Source organism: Hipposideros armiger, unplaced genomic scaffold (assembly GCF_001890085.2).
Source record: "Hipposideros armiger isolate ML-2016 unplaced genomic scaffold, ASM189008v1 scaffold_725, whole genome shotgun sequence".
Lineage (NCBI taxonomy): Eukaryota > Metazoa > Chordata > Mammalia > Chiroptera > Hipposideridae > Hipposideros > Hipposideros armiger.
The window spans coordinates 559,634-574,611 of record NW_017732075.1 but is presented as its reverse complement, the minus strand read 5'-3'; the positions used below and the strand labels follow the sequence as shown (position 1 = coordinate 574,611).

The window sequence follows — 14,978 nt, the reverse complement described above, 5'->3', positions numbered from 1 at the left end:
ACATTTTACACATAATAGATAGTATTTGGTGAGTGAAAAAAATGAATGAGGAAGTGTGAGAGGCTTTACAGTTGCACTTGAGGGGGACAGTCTGTACAATAGGCGAGGGAAAAACCTGTCCTCAAGGCAGATAGGTGACTGTCTGAAGAGGGCTTTTCCAATACTATGACTCTGATGTTTGATGGGTTTTTTTTGTTTTTGTTTTATTTTATTTATTTTTTTATTGGGGTATTGGGGGGAAGGGAATAGTGCTGGGGAATTGGAGGAAGGAGAACAGACAAGTTGCTGTCCTTTTGTTCTTCAGTCTAGCTGTGGAGGACGTTGCTTCACTGGCCCAAGTTGGCACCATCATTGCGCTCTTCCCGGGCGAGGCAGATCAGTCGCTGGCCTCTGGACGGCCACTCACTGCGGCTGCTGGCCACTCACGCTGGCTGCTGGCTACACACGGTAGCCCATGGCAACCCACTGCCACAGGGGCTGCAGCCTACGCCGTCGCCGGCGACTCAAGGCAGCCCAGCTCCAGGTTGAGCTGTTGTTCAGCATCTTAGCTGTGGAGGGCAGTGTCACCGGCCCTCATATGTGGGATCCGAACCGGGGCCCTCTGGCGTTCCAAGCCAGCTCCTAACCATCGCGCCACTCGGCCAGCCCCTTTTTGTTTTTGTTTTAAATGCAAAGTATGCCAGGGACTTCTGGCCTGTTGAGGGATTGCATGACTTTTACTCTGTTCACTTTACATAAAACTTTCTCTTAAGGGTTTTGGGCTCCTATTTTTTTATTTCCCCTGTTCTCTCACACCAGTATCTGTCCTACACAATTAAGCTTGCCATCTTTTGGGATCTGATTTTTCACAGGGGTGGTGAAAACCAGGTCCAGGTACACTAGGAAAGTATGATAGAGTGCCTAGAGAGAACCCCACCATCTCTCTGGTCTAATTGCCAAGAAAGAGGGGGTTCTCAGAAATGCCACAGGGAGTGGAACTTATAGCCCAGTGGCTAGGAGAGCAGGCTTGGCGGTCAGATGGCCTACGTCTGAATCCTGGTTCACCTCTTTACCAGGATGTGAGCTTGAGCAAGTTGCTTCCTCATTCATAAATGAACTTAACACTTGTGGAAACTGAATGAGGTGATGATACATGAAGGCACTTAGCACGGTGCTAAGTACTTAACGTTAGCTCTCATTGTTGTTAACATTCCCTTGTCTACCTTCTTCCTACTTCAGATGGTTCCAGACCTTGATCCACCTGTTAAAAGGCAACATTGGCACAGGACTCCTGGGGCTGCCCCTGGCAGTGAAAAATGCAGGCATCTTGGTAAGTGTCTGCATTGGTGGAGGGAATTATCATGACAAATTTTAGGAGATAGTGCGTTTTAAAAAAATTATACTTCATTTAAAACATTGTAAAATGGGAAGCTTTAACAAAAATTCGACTGAGAAAAAAAACCAAAATTCAGATGTTCATTTGTCTAAAGATATTGATTGAGGGGCTTCTGTGTGCCAGCGAATAAAACAGAAGAAATTGCTGCCTTCACTTCCTGGTAGGGTGGATGTCCTTATAATGTCTTAGGCGGTTTCTGTCAATAATGTTAACTAATGAATTAGTAGCGTAAGTCTGTGCATTTTCTACACAGTCCTTTCATACCCCGGCTCTAGATGGCCGACTCTGAGAATTTTTTTCTTTTACGATTCACCCCCTACAGACTGTCCAGAGCCATTCTGGTTTCTTTTAGAGTTGGGGATGGCCCAGAGCTGCAGACTGGCCTTAGTGAAGGGCAGTCTCTCTTGATCTGATATTGCTTTAAAGAGAACTTTCACCCTCCCCGACACACCCCTTAGCCCATCTCTTCTTCCCAGGCAGTCACAGGAGCCTTCTGTTCCGCTGATTGGCAACAGCCTTGGGTCAGCCTTATCTTGTGTCATTCTTCTGCACGAGATAAATTCTCTCCTAGTCATGCTGAGGTTCAAATGGTGCCCATCTCACTGAGCTAATCTCCGTGATCACATTTCCATCTCTAATGCTGTGCCAGAAGTGCTGTCATTGCAAAATGCCTTAGTAGTGTTTTGGTCATTTGCAAATCCAGGCTCTGTTGGCTCCCTCCTAATCCTACCTGCTTGTCTCTCCCATCTCCCAGATGGGTCCCCTCAGCCTGCTGGTGATAGGCATCGTGGCTGTGCACTGCATGGGTATCCTGGTGAAATGTGCTCACCACTTCTGCCGAAGGTGAGAGCCCTCTGAGCTGCCTCTTGAGTGACAGATTGTCCCCTTGGGCTCCATGACCAGCCCTGAAAGTGAGCACTTACACAAACCACTCTAAATTCTTTGTGCTAGCTGAAGGTGGCTGCTGCTGATTGCAGCATACCTTCCCCCGTATTTCGTGTCCCTTTTCAGCACGTGTCATCTTTCACGTTGACTTATGTCCAGTGGACAGAGAGAACATTCTAATTTCTGTGCTTTGTAATATTTATCCATTGAAATGATTCTACCAAATTGTTGTTAATTATAATGAAAGTAACTGTCCCATTGACTTAACACTTCTGATCCTTGAAAGCATTCACTCCAGGACTCAGTGTTATCTCCAGGATGACAGATAGGGAACTGGCCTTGGTCTCAGTGAGCTACTTTTGGTCTGTCATTGTCTAACCCAAGGGTCGGCAAACTGCGGCTCACGAGCCACATGCGGCTCTTGGGGTACATGTTCCGTTTCAAAAGTTGGCCGACCCCTGGAAAAGCCAATCCTGTCCCTCACAACAATTTAAAAGTTATTTGAGAGCCATAAATATATTTTTACATAATCACCATTATGTGAATAATATCTTTTAAAAATTTTATAAATGAAACTAGGATAGTTTTATTTTCATTTTCTATTTTACTTCAGAGCCACATGTACGTACCCAAAGAGCTGCAGTTTGCTGACCCCTGGTGGCTCTTCCGTCTCAAAAGTTTGCCAACCCCTGGTCTAACCCATGCACTCTGCCCTTTCTTTGTCCCTTCCCTCCTCCCAGACTGAATAAGCCCTTTGTGGACTATGGGGAGACAGTGATGTACGGACTGGAATCCAGCCCCAGCTCCTGGCTCCGGAACCACGCGCACTGGGGAAGGTACCTGGTTTCCTTTTTCCTTGTAGGCTGTGGCCTCTCAGTGTGGAGGTCTTCAGATGGGTGGGTGAGATGTGGGACAGCGTACGAGAGGGAGAGCATCGTTTGGGTCGGTACACCTCTTCTAGTTTAGCTCGCTCAGTGGTAATCTGTGTGACTCTTCCCGTCTTTGGGCCTCAGTTTCTTCATTGGTAAAATATGGGGCCTGGCCTGAAAGATCACTATAGCCCATTCCAGTTTTGACAGTCTATGACCAGTGATTATATTTTATTCCCTCATTTCTTCAGCAAATATATTTAAGTACTGTCTTATAAGTGGTACAAAACAACTCTAGGAACGGAAGGGGGAGTTCCCTGAGGTAGATTATGTGGTCCAGGGGCTGGTAGTCTTTCTAAGGAAAAAAGTGCATGAGAGGCTGGTGAACATGATATCAGGATGAGTGTATACCGGTAGGAAGAGTGTGTCCTGAGCTAGAAGCACATCCTAAGCACTAAGAGGGGAGGAGCTTTCAAGATTCTCTTGTCCGTTGTGCCAGATGAGAAGCACACATGATAGGTGCTTTAAGGGCAGAGCACTGGGAAGAAACAAGGAAGACTTCAAGGAGGATGTGAAATGAGCTGGTGAGGTGAGCTAGAAATGGGTTTATTAGGGAAAGAGACATTTCAGGAGGTAGTGGGTATTTGGAAATTTCTCCTTATGGCAACTTGTCAGATGCCTGAATGGAAATATTCTACTTTTTGTTTTCTATTTGAGGAAACAGTATGTTTAGATGTAGAAAGTTGATACCATCAAGGGGCAAAACCCCTTTTTATATCTTTAAATGGAGACACAGTACAACTATGTTCTCCAGAAAAACTCCTTTTTATGGTCATAGGGAGACTTGCACCTTCACTTATTGTCCACTTCCTCCTGTGATGCAGGTTTATGTCATGCTTTCAGCAAAATCATTTTCTGTGATTGGGAGAAGCCATATTGCCAAGTGACAACTGTTAGTTGGTCGGAGATTGATTGATTCTTTCCTCCCTTCCTCTCTTCCTCCCTTCCCCTCTCTCCTTCTCTCCTTTTCTTTCCCTTCCCCCCTCTTCTTCCTCTCTTTCTTTCTCTCCCTCTTTCCCTCCCTCTCTCCCCATGGCTCCCCCGCCCCCTTTCTTACTCACCCTCTCACTCCCTCCCTTCTTTAATAAAATTAATGTGTGCTCATGGTAAAAAAAATTTTTTTGAGCGAAGTAGAAAGACATACAGTGAAAAATAAAAGTATATACTGGTCATAGTTGGCATGGGTATACTTTTGGTACTTCTCTATATATACAAACATACACATGTTCTTAATGTTTTTATATAAATTAACCATACTGCATACTGTTTGGAAACTTATTTTTTCCCTTAAAAGTCATAGCCATTTCTCTATCAGCACATACAGATTTAACATATGCTTATTACCTGCTGTATGCTATTCCATTTAAGAATGGTCTATAATGCAATCATTTCCTTTTGATGACCCCTTAGGTTGTTACCAGCTGTTGTAACAGTGCTTCACCAGCAGTGTGTTTGGGTATATCCATTTTTGTGTACTTATGTAGATTAGGTTGGTTCTTGGATCCAAGTTATACAAAGTGACTGTGAAGGGGTCCACTTCCTGGGCTGTTTTGCTGAAGGTTCCCTATAGCTTTAGAACAAACGGTGTGAGATGGGACAGGCAGGTCATGGGGAGGGGGAGGCCACGGGGCTGGGCAGTGGTCCTGGCGGGTGTGCTCTGCTTGGGCCATTTTGGTCTTGGGATTGCCTAACCTCATACAGCAGTCCAGACAAGAAGCCAGGAAGGGGACCTCAGAAATCACACAATGGCACCTCCTTCACCTGCTTCCAAAGCTCCAGACTGGTAGCACCTAGCACAGTTTCTTCCCTCACCAGGGCACACTCATTCTTGTCACCCGATGGGAAGGGTCTGTGATGACTGGGGCAAAAGCACTGTTCAAACACCTGTCTTTCTGGGAGTCTTGCTTTTTATCCTCATTATCTTTGTATTCCTTCCCTCTCCACCTTCAGGTACATTGTGGACTTCTTCCTGATTGTCACGCAGCTGGGATTCTGCTGTGTCTATTTTGTCTTTCTGGCTGACAACTTTAAACAGGTAGGGCCCTGGTTAAAAAGAGAAAGAGAATGGCAAGAGCTGAGTGGACTTTCTGTTTAGGATTCCTTTCCAAACCAGTTTTGGTCAACAAAAGAATTAAGATTCTTTACATAGAGCACATTACGTGGAACAGTGTCTTTTGTTTGATTTCATCTAAAGACCTAGGGCATTGAGAAACCTTAAGATGTCTTGTCTGTCCTCCTGTCTTTAGGTACGATATGATCAAATGCAGCTCAAACAGTTGGGTTGCTATGGTAATTACGAAGATCTCCAAAGATGGCTCACTGACCACAGACTTCTGTATGGCCTCATTCACACACTGAACCTTTAGTCAGGAGCCCCTTCTGGTGGGAGGTCCACTGGCCTTTGTCATTTGAGAAGCTTTTGCTGTTTCTTGTCTCCCACTCATTCTAGGTCATAGAAGCGGCCAATGGGACCACCAACAACTGCCACAACAATGAGACGGTGATTCTGACGCCCACCATGGACTCGAGACTCTACATGCTCACCTTCCTGCCCTTCCTGGTGCTGCTGGTGTTTGTCAGGAACCTCAAGGTCCTGTCCATCTTCTCCATGTTGGCCAACATCAGCATGCTGGTCAGCCTGGTCATGATCTATCAGTTCATCGTGCAGGTATGAGCCCCGGCTCCCTCTTCCACCTATGAAATAATCAAAGAAACAAACAAAACAACTAACTAGAGTGTAAATAAGGATATGTTACTTATGTGTGGTATATTTAGATTAGGGGTTCTCAACCTCGGCGCTATTGACATTTTGGGCAAGATAACTCTTTTTTCATAGGGAGCTGTCCTGTGCATCATGGGATATTTAGCAGCTTCCATGGTCTCTCTTTACTAGGTTCTAGTTGTGACAACTAACAATGTCTCCAGATGTTGCCAAACATTCCTGGGGGGCAAAATCACCCCCCTTGAGATCACTGATTTAGACTTTTTCCCAATTAGACATTAATATATGATCATTGTATAAGATTGGAAAGTAGAGAAAAATATTAAGATGAAAATAAAGACTAACTCTTCTAACCTATATTTAGTAAAATAATTCCTTAGCACTCCAGTTTTATATTTATTTGCCAAAATTATAAATCCAGTTATTGTTCCCTCTAGCACAGCCCCTATGAGCAGGTCTGTGGAGTAGTACACAAGAGTACATCTGTGTATAGATAGGTAAAGGATCAGGCTGAGGAAAATGGACCCTTAAATACTGGCTGTTTCTGGACAAGATGATGCATTTTGCCAAAACTTGAGAAAAGGAAAAGTGAAAGCAGGGGAATAAAAGTGTAACTTTCAAAAAACATATTTAAATTTAATTCCCCAAATAACTCATCAATAGATACTCGTTAAAATGCAGACAACACAAGTGCCTGTTGAACACCACATCCCATCCTGCGTCTCTGCCTCTCAGGGCCTCACTGGATGTGATTGGCCTGTCTCCTTTTAGGTCCTCTGAGTGCATGACACACAGTATTAGTATGTACAGAAATATATAAAACAAAAATATTTTTTTAACATAATTTAAAAAATTATTATATGTAGTTTTTGTCTACCTTGCTTTTTTTTCCCCTCTACAATGCCTTAGAGAGCTTTCCATGTTGATACTCCTGGTTTTACCTCATTCTTTTCAATTGCTAAGTAGTCTCTCAGAATAGATGTACCTTAGTTTATTTAACTAGTCCCCAATCAGCAGACCATCAGGTCATTTGTAATTTTTAGTATTATTTCAGTATTATGACAGTGAAATTTTTATATGCTTTCCCTTTTGTGGTCATGAATATTTCTCCAAGATATTTATCTAGAGATGCAATTGCTGAAGAGTATGTACTTTTGGGTTTTTTATATTGTTAGGTTGTGTTTTCCAAAACCTATTTACTGATTTCTTATGTACTATAGAAGGGAGTCTATAAGTCTCCAACCCTAGCTAACACTGGCTATATCAATCTTTAATTTTGGTCAGTCTGATAGGTGAACATTACCTCATTTTCACACAATCTGCTTAGCAGTTTCCCCGTTACCCACTGATGTGGTTTCTAGGAAAACACCGGGTCATAAAAAAGTATGGACATCTGTACTGGAGAAATGATATAATGAATTCCTTCTGCTGGTCTCATTCATGCTAGTATCCCCAGACATGTATTCTGAAATTCCCTCTCTGATACTTCAGCCTGATCTGACGTATGAACCTGGGTAGTAGTTATCCACTAACCGATAAATCGGTCCTGTTTCCAGGAACTTAATTTACACTGTGACTCAGAAATAATTACAGAGCACTCTCAGTCTCGTATCATCGTAGAGCAAAAATATTTATTAGTCTGTCTTCATCCCAGGTACTGAAACACTTCTTGTAAAGAGATCTAACTGATTTCTTAGCAGAGGCTCAGAAAAAAAAGTATTTTTTAATTCTTTATATTTTAGGGAGACCATGTATAATTACTTTGAAACCCTCAAAGAGATGCCTATTACAGAGGTTAATGCTAGGTCTTCTTTTGTTCACTGATCTTATTCTGGCATACTGTTAGAACATGCCCATAGTTATCTAAATACCTTTATAGTTAAATCAGTTTTGAAACATTGTAAAAGGCGGTTATAAAGTCAATTTTTATTTTAACTTAAGCAATGTATTATGCACATGGTTTATTTTAAAAAGCCAAATTCTAAACGGACGGCAGCTTCCGCCCCACTCCATGTCCTGGTCCTTCAATGCCGTCCGCTCCTGAAGACTATTGTCCAGTGGTGAGCCAGGTAGGATTCTGCATCTGCACCTCCTTGCGTGTACAGCCTTACATTGTAGCTGCAGTTGACAATTGCCCTGATTTTTATTTGCCTGTTTTTTAAATGCTCTTTTTGCTATTTTTTCCCAAATGTTCCAATACTCCTGCCATGTACCTATCAATAATATTTCGAAGTACTCAAGCTCATTCACAAGAATTAAAAAGAAAAGAAATAGAAAAGAAAGAAGGAAAAGTAGAGAAAAAAAAGAAAAAGAGCTTGTCTAAAAATGTACCACCTTCCTTTCCAGCTTTATCTGTGTGGAGTGTTTATGTAGTTGTATTATAGTGAATATGTAAATTAAAAAAAATTTTTTACTATTATTTCATAAGCAGTTTTTCACATGCTACTTAGTTATCTCAATTTCTACTTTTTAAATAGTGCATGGTATTCTGTGGTGTAGCTTATGTGCAGTAAACTGAATGTTCACTTGTTTGGGAACATTTAGGTTATTTTAGTTACTAATAGATAGCTTTGCTCAACTTTTTTCATGCTTTAATTCCTTTTTCAACTCGATTAAATTTCTGGGGATGGGATTACCTAAAGAAAGAATGTGACTATGCAAGCTCCAACATTTGAGTTTTTTATGGTACATTGAACTAGTCCTTCCCCAAAGCAAGCAGGGTTTTCTCAGCCTGAAGGGAAAAAACAAAGGCTAAATGTCCCCAAATCACTTGTCAGGTCTCAGACTTTCTCCCGTCCGAGAATTTTGGATTTAGGAAAAGGTATGACCTGTCTGATATTGGGGTTCAAATCTTGAATCTCTGTATAGCCTTTGGTTTGTTTTCTTTTCTGTCTTTCAGGGGATTCCAAACCCCAGCCGTCTCCCCTTGGTGGCATCCTGGAAGACCTACCCTCTGTTCTTTGGCACGGCCATTTTTGCATTTGAAGGCATTGGGGTGGTAAGAGTTGCTGTGATTCTCTGGTGCCCTTGGTGTCCTGGAGGTCTGCTTTAAGGAATGCTGAGGAGATGCTATTAGAAACGATCTTCTGAGACTTACTGGCCAGTCAGTGAGTAGTGTTTCAGGGACCCCACTGAAGTTCCCCAGCTCCAACTTTTGAAAATGAATTGTTTGTAATTGGAGAATGTTTACATGCAAATGCCGTCTTTTGCATACTCCTCTCCTGTGTGTGCAATAAACAATAATACATGGCCATTAGGAATGTAGGGTCTAGATTCAGCCTGACTTGGGTAAGTCCTCCTGCCACAGTGTAGCTGTGTGGCCTTGTGCAAGGACTTAACCTTTCTGAGCCTTTGTAGTTTGCTTCTAAAAAGTCAGCTCAATGATTAGTAGTTTCAGGATTAAATGAAATATGTGTAAAGTGCTTTGCATAGTCCCTGACATATGGTGAGCCTTAAATAATTTTTATTGTCATTAATAATGTTGTTGATTTTACTATTAAATCCATTAACATACAAATAATTTTCTGCCCTGGGTCGTTGGTGTGCTGTATTTTCTTGGTATAAATGATTAGCCTTCATTCCTATCTTAGCTTCCCTCCATCATTGCTGTGATTTCACCACCTCTTTCACTCAGTTGTACCTGAATTTTTATTTGTATTTTTCATGATAAGGTCCAGAATTCTTCTCTGAAGAAAATTATTACCTCTGCTGGCCAAGGGCTTAGGAAATGGGAAGACGTTTCTCCTCTCATGGAATATCTTTTTTATCCCCATTTGATTTCCCTGTCACTTTATACACTTTTAAGAAAACCTAGCAGCACAACAGATTTTTTTTGTGTGTGTCAAAATACTGAGGAGTTGCCCTGATCGTGTTGATGGAATGTGTTAAGGCTCTAACATCACAGGGAGGCTTTCTGAGTGATCAATCATGTGTAGGTTGTTGTTCTGAGGTTTTAAACATTTCTCTTGCTCTTTCTTGGGGCTTCTCATTGACCAAGAAGAATGTCTCACCTTGGTTCACAAATACCAATGGTTTCCAGGGGTTTCTGGGCTGCTGGGGCAGAGGCCTGAATGGGCCTGCATTGCAGCAGTGAGAAAGAGGTTGCAAGAACTCGGGACTGGAAAGAAGAGGTTGAGTACGTGTGGAAAGATGCCTGGAGACCCTGTTTCTCAAGTAGCATTGGACTAACTTGATCAGTTTTCCCTAACAGCACAGGGCAGAAGTTGTTCTTGGCTTCATTTCATTAGCTGAGGCTCGGGTGTAGAGTTGTTCTGTAATCATCATTACCTGTTACTGCAAGATTTCTCTGTGTTTCCCATCTTTGCAATCGAAAGAACACTGCTATTTTGACTCTTAGTTTGGATCTGGGGGCTGTTGAGCATGTTGAGGAAAAGTGGCACTGCTCGTGGTTTGCTCACTGGGTTCTCTCTGTGCCACTGGCCGAGGCCTGGAGGACGGACATGGAGGATATGGGCTTCTTGCCCTCCCCATGGGAGGAAACGGAACGGAAGTTTAGAAACTGACTCTTATTGGATGTGGGACCTATAGCTTGGGACCCTTGAAGGCCAGTTAGAAAGGCAGAGCTCTGGTGGTGCCCTCAGAGCACTAGGCTTTGGCTCGTGGTGTCTCCCTGGTGTGTCTGGCACAGACCTGCTTTGGCTCGTGTTGTCTCCCTGGTGTGTCTGGCACAGACCTGCTCTGCCTCATGGCTGCAGGTGCATGAGGAAGATGAGGGTCGTGAGAAGGTTAGAGATACTTGGTAGTTATTGCCCTGTGTAGCTTTGCTTTGTCAGCATGTCAGATGCAGTTGATGGCAGATTGTTAAGATTTGTCACAGTCACACGTGCTGTTTTCCCATTCCTAAACGAACCAATCCTCCTAATCTTTCCTTTGCTTTAGCTAAAGTTAAAGCATGTCCTCTGCTGTGAGGGAGGAGGTGGCAAGTGTCAATGGTTTGAAACAGGAGCCTGAAAACTGGGTTTTGTTGTACACCTCCATGATCCAGAATCTCCAAGGCCCTCTATTCAGTCATGCTACCCCCAGCACCTCAGTTTTTCTAACTTGGAGGTTTAACTTGTCACAGCTGGTGCCTGCCCCTTTTGATGTAAGGTGATAGTTTCAGGGACTAGAGCAGCAGTTTTCCCTGACCTGTGTTTTGTGTTCTTTGGACAGGTTAGTAGAGCTGTGATTTCAGGTGAGGTACAGCTGGTCTGTGCCATCGCCAGCATCTGTTCCGGTTGGGCATGATGCAAAAGGGTCTGCTGGTTGCAGGTGGCTGAATTTGAGGTCAAATGTCACCCCCGGCCTGCATGGATCTTACAGCGGGAGGCAGAGCACTGGCCCGGACCAGGAGTTTTAGCTTCTAGTGCTGCCCGCCCTTCCCGTTCAGGACTTCCCAGCTTATACAGGGCTCTGGGTCTCCTTACGCTCTGCGAGTAGAACTTCTGAGGAAACAGCTTGCATTTATTTGTTTGTCCAGTAGAGGATGGATGTGCTTTGGGGGAATTCTGGGGATAAAGAAGTTACTTTTTTCTGAGAATATGACATTTTTTCTTGGCTATTAATGTTGCTTTTTTCTATGCTTTCTTTTCTTTCTCACTACTCTCATAGGTCCTGCCCCTTGAAAACAAAATGAAGGATCCCCGGAAATTTCCAGTCATCCTGTATGTGGGAATGGCCATCGTCACTGCCCTCTACATTAGCCTGGGGAGTCTGGGGTACCTGCAGTTTGGGGCTGATATCCAAGGCAGCATAACCCTCAACCTGCCCAACTGCTGGTACGTGAAGGGGGGTGGAAGCCCGGGAGCTCGGGGTGATTTTTTAAATCAATGGGTCACAATGTGGGTTCTTCCTCATGCCTGTCTCTGAAGTCAGCCCGCTTCGCTTTAGCCCACCGCTGCCCCCCCCCCATCCCACCCAGGCCAGCACCATTCCTCCTTGGCTGCCCACCAAGCCTTTCAAACCGTCTCCCTCCTGAGTCTTCCTCTTTCTCCAGACCTGTGCTCCTCCTTGTTACCCGTGGGAGCCACCAAATGCTCATCCAGTCATGCACCCCCTGCTGAGAACTCCACAGAGGCTCCTCTTGCTCTCCTGAATTTCCCCCTCGGGCCCTTCAGGCTCTAGCCCCACCCCCACCTAATTCCTACTCAGCCAGGAGGACTTGGTCTGGGAGCTGCTCTTTTGGAGGAACCTTCTCTGATGACTCACCGACTGCAACTTCAAGTCTAGGTCTGATGTCCCTTCTCTGTGCTCCCACAGGATACCAGTAGGATCCTATCCTAATTCTTATTCCAGTGTGTTGTAATTGTCCGTTTACCTGTACTGTGATCTCCCTACACTGTAAGCTCTGTGAGGGCAGCAACCATCTATTGTTCCATTTTTTATCCCAGCATCTGGTGCATGCTCATCACCCAGTGAATGAATGGTTTTTAAACAAAAAGGGGGAATAAACCCTGAGACTGAGGCATTTTCTAAATGAGGAAATGTTATCAGGAAGCAACTGGGGCATAGAGGTCAGAGGTGATCTGCCATCTCCTAGCTGTGTGACCTTGGACAAATCACAGCTTCTCGCTGCCTCAGTTGCCTCCTCTGGGAACCAGGAATAGTCATTTCTTTCTGCCAGGATTGTCATAAAGAACAAATAATATGTGTGAGAAAGAGCTTTATGATAGTATCCTGGTGCAATTTTATAAGTAGGATCCTGCCATGAGCTTTATTCTTCGTTTGGATGAGTAATTCCTATGGAGACTTATGCTGAATGGATTCGTTGATCAACCAACTAATAGACCATTTCTCCCTGGAAATCTGAACCCAGAATGGCCAAGTATCTAACCATTCCAAGTAGACGGGGAGAGAGGAGGCACATGTGCTTAGGGCCCAGCTTCTGCTGTGTCTCTCCTGTGCAGTCATTGACCTGCTGTGCAGGTGAGGGGTCTCCCACCTTGGACCATTGCTGGGAGCTTTTCTGCACCTCACTTTCCTTAACTCTCAGTTGCTGTATTGTAGGGAACACAGATATATTGAAATGCTTCCTAAAAAGATAGCTGTCACAGGGTGTGTCCTAAGCAACAACAATTCTGTTTTGAAGATTACAATTTCATTGTGGAGAACAGCTGTGAGTATGTAGACACTGAGGCGCTTGTTGAGTGCCCTGGGGACCAGAATAACCTTTCTGGTGGGCCTGGTTGATCTGCCTGTTTGTGTTTTTTAGAGCTCTAATCGGTGAGGCATTGTGCGAGGACAAATTGAGAAAATTGAGACAAATGTTTATTGAGTGGTGTCATCAGTGTTTCGCTGAGGCCCCCTACTCAGCAGAGGTCTGCGTCTGTTGTGTGGCCAGCCAAATGGTGGCCCTGAAATAGACCATTGTTTTCAGAAAGTCTTCCTTTCTCGTTCCCTCTGATGCCTGCTTTTAAATTTCCAAATGTTCCTGCCCTGTGGGGAGTCAGGTGGAAGCGCAGCATAACAAGATCAATGGGTCAGGAGCAGCAGAAGCAGCCCACAGATGAGCATCTGTCTCCTTCCCTCTGATGTGCCAAACCCAGCTATTCCCATATTTCTGCCTCCATTTGGGTGTGATTCACTTGGCCAACTCTGCAGGTGACTCTCCTGATTTCGGACTTCCCAGCATTCCAGAAAGCTTTGATGCTGCACTGAGTTTAATTATAGAGCCACCAGCTGATTTTTCCAGAGTTTTTATTATCTGTTCTTGGAGCAAGTAAGACCTTTTGTCAAACTCAGCCTCCCCCTGGATGTTCTCCTGCTTCAGAACGTTTTCCAGGGATTAAGTCCCACCACAGAGAAGTTCAGTGCACTTTGTACACCATATAACCACCATTTCTAAATAGATTTCCAGCAAGGGACGGTGGCCAGTGTTCCTCGCTGCCTAACGCATGAGGACCTCGTTTGATGTGGAGCTTTGCCTAGGGGCAGGGTGGCCTTCCCGTTAGTGATCGTGTCGGATCCACAAGTACTTATAAGGCTTGTTTCCTACTCAGCACAGTCCCAGGCGTGTGTGAAGATGGAGATGCCCATGGTGAGTTAACGATCCCCCTGAGAAGCTACACATGAAGCAGTGGTAGGAAGGTGGCTGTAGTGGAGTGAACAGATGGACTCTGCCTCTGCCTCTTGGTCCTGCATGGTCACCATCTGAGACTTGGGAGCTCTGAATTGGATGAGAAGGATGTAAATAAGCTTGTAAAATTTCATTAAATTTTTCATTGTTTTTATTTTTGAAAGGAAAATAGAGGTAAAGATTCCACGTGTTGAAAGGGTATACAGAAAATGTTACGTTTCCACTCGCCTCCCCTTGTCCCCAGTTCTGCATTTCAGAGGCAACCACATTAACCGGTTTCTTGTCTTTCCTTCAGGAGATGTTTAGTGTGTGTAAGACTGTCACATATATATGTGTATGTGAGGGGGAATACTTTTTCCCTTTTTTTCTTTTTTAGACAAATTGTAGCACACTATAGACAATGTACTGCTTCATGCTTTTTTCATTTGATAGTATATCATAAAGCTAGTTCTATGTCAGCACTTCGAGTTCTGCCTCACTCTTTTTAACTGCTGTATGGGGACACCATGGTTTATTTAACCAGGCCCCTACTGATTAACATTTAAACTCTTTTCAGCCTTTGTACTTAAATAATGCTGCAGTGACATACTTCGAATGTTTTTGTGCACATGTGCAAATATATCTGCAAGATAAATCACTAGACATGAAACTGCTGGATCCAAAGGACACATGTGTGTCTAACTTGGACAGATATGGCCAAATTGCAAGGGGACCATTTTGCACTCTCCCTGCTAGCGTGTGAGCGTGCGGAGCGGGCGTTTGAACATCTCTGGGCTCTCTCTGCAGGCTGTACCAGTCAGTGAAGCTGCTCTACTCCATCGGCATCTTCTTCACCTATGCCCTCCAGTTCTACGTCCCAGCCGAGATCCTCATCCCCTTCTTCGTGTCCCGCGTGCCTGAGCACTGGGGGCTGCTGGTGGACCTGTCCGTGCGAACCGTGCTGGTCTGCGTGACGTGTGAGTAGAACCCCAAAGAATTGCCGTGTTGGTTTTC

The 14,978-nt window shown here is 44.2% G+C and overlaps 1 protein-coding gene across 3 annotated transcripts in view; it reads left to right on the top strand.

The window, feature by feature from the left end:
* Positions 1–14,978, top strand: part of SLC36A1 (solute carrier family 36 member 1) — a 149,240-nt gene that overhangs the window by 17,472 nt on the left and 116,790 nt on the right. For all 3 annotated transcript variants that reach the window (XM_019627235.1, XM_019627233.1, XM_019627234.1), the window contains exons 3-10: positions 1,219–1,309; positions 2,130–2,218; positions 3,001–3,096; positions 5,140–5,224; positions 5,639–5,857; positions 8,811–8,909; positions 11,522–11,688; positions 14,772–14,941. In XM_019627235.1, the coding sequence (XP_019482780.1) occupies positions 1,219–1,309; positions 2,130–2,218; positions 3,001–3,096; positions 5,140–5,224; positions 5,639–5,857; positions 8,811–8,909; positions 11,522–11,688; positions 14,772–14,941 (1,016 nt within the window). The remainder of the gene's footprint in view (positions 1–1,218; positions 1,310–2,129; positions 2,219–3,000; positions 3,097–5,139; positions 5,225–5,638; positions 5,858–8,810; positions 8,910–11,521; positions 11,689–14,771; positions 14,942–14,978) is intronic.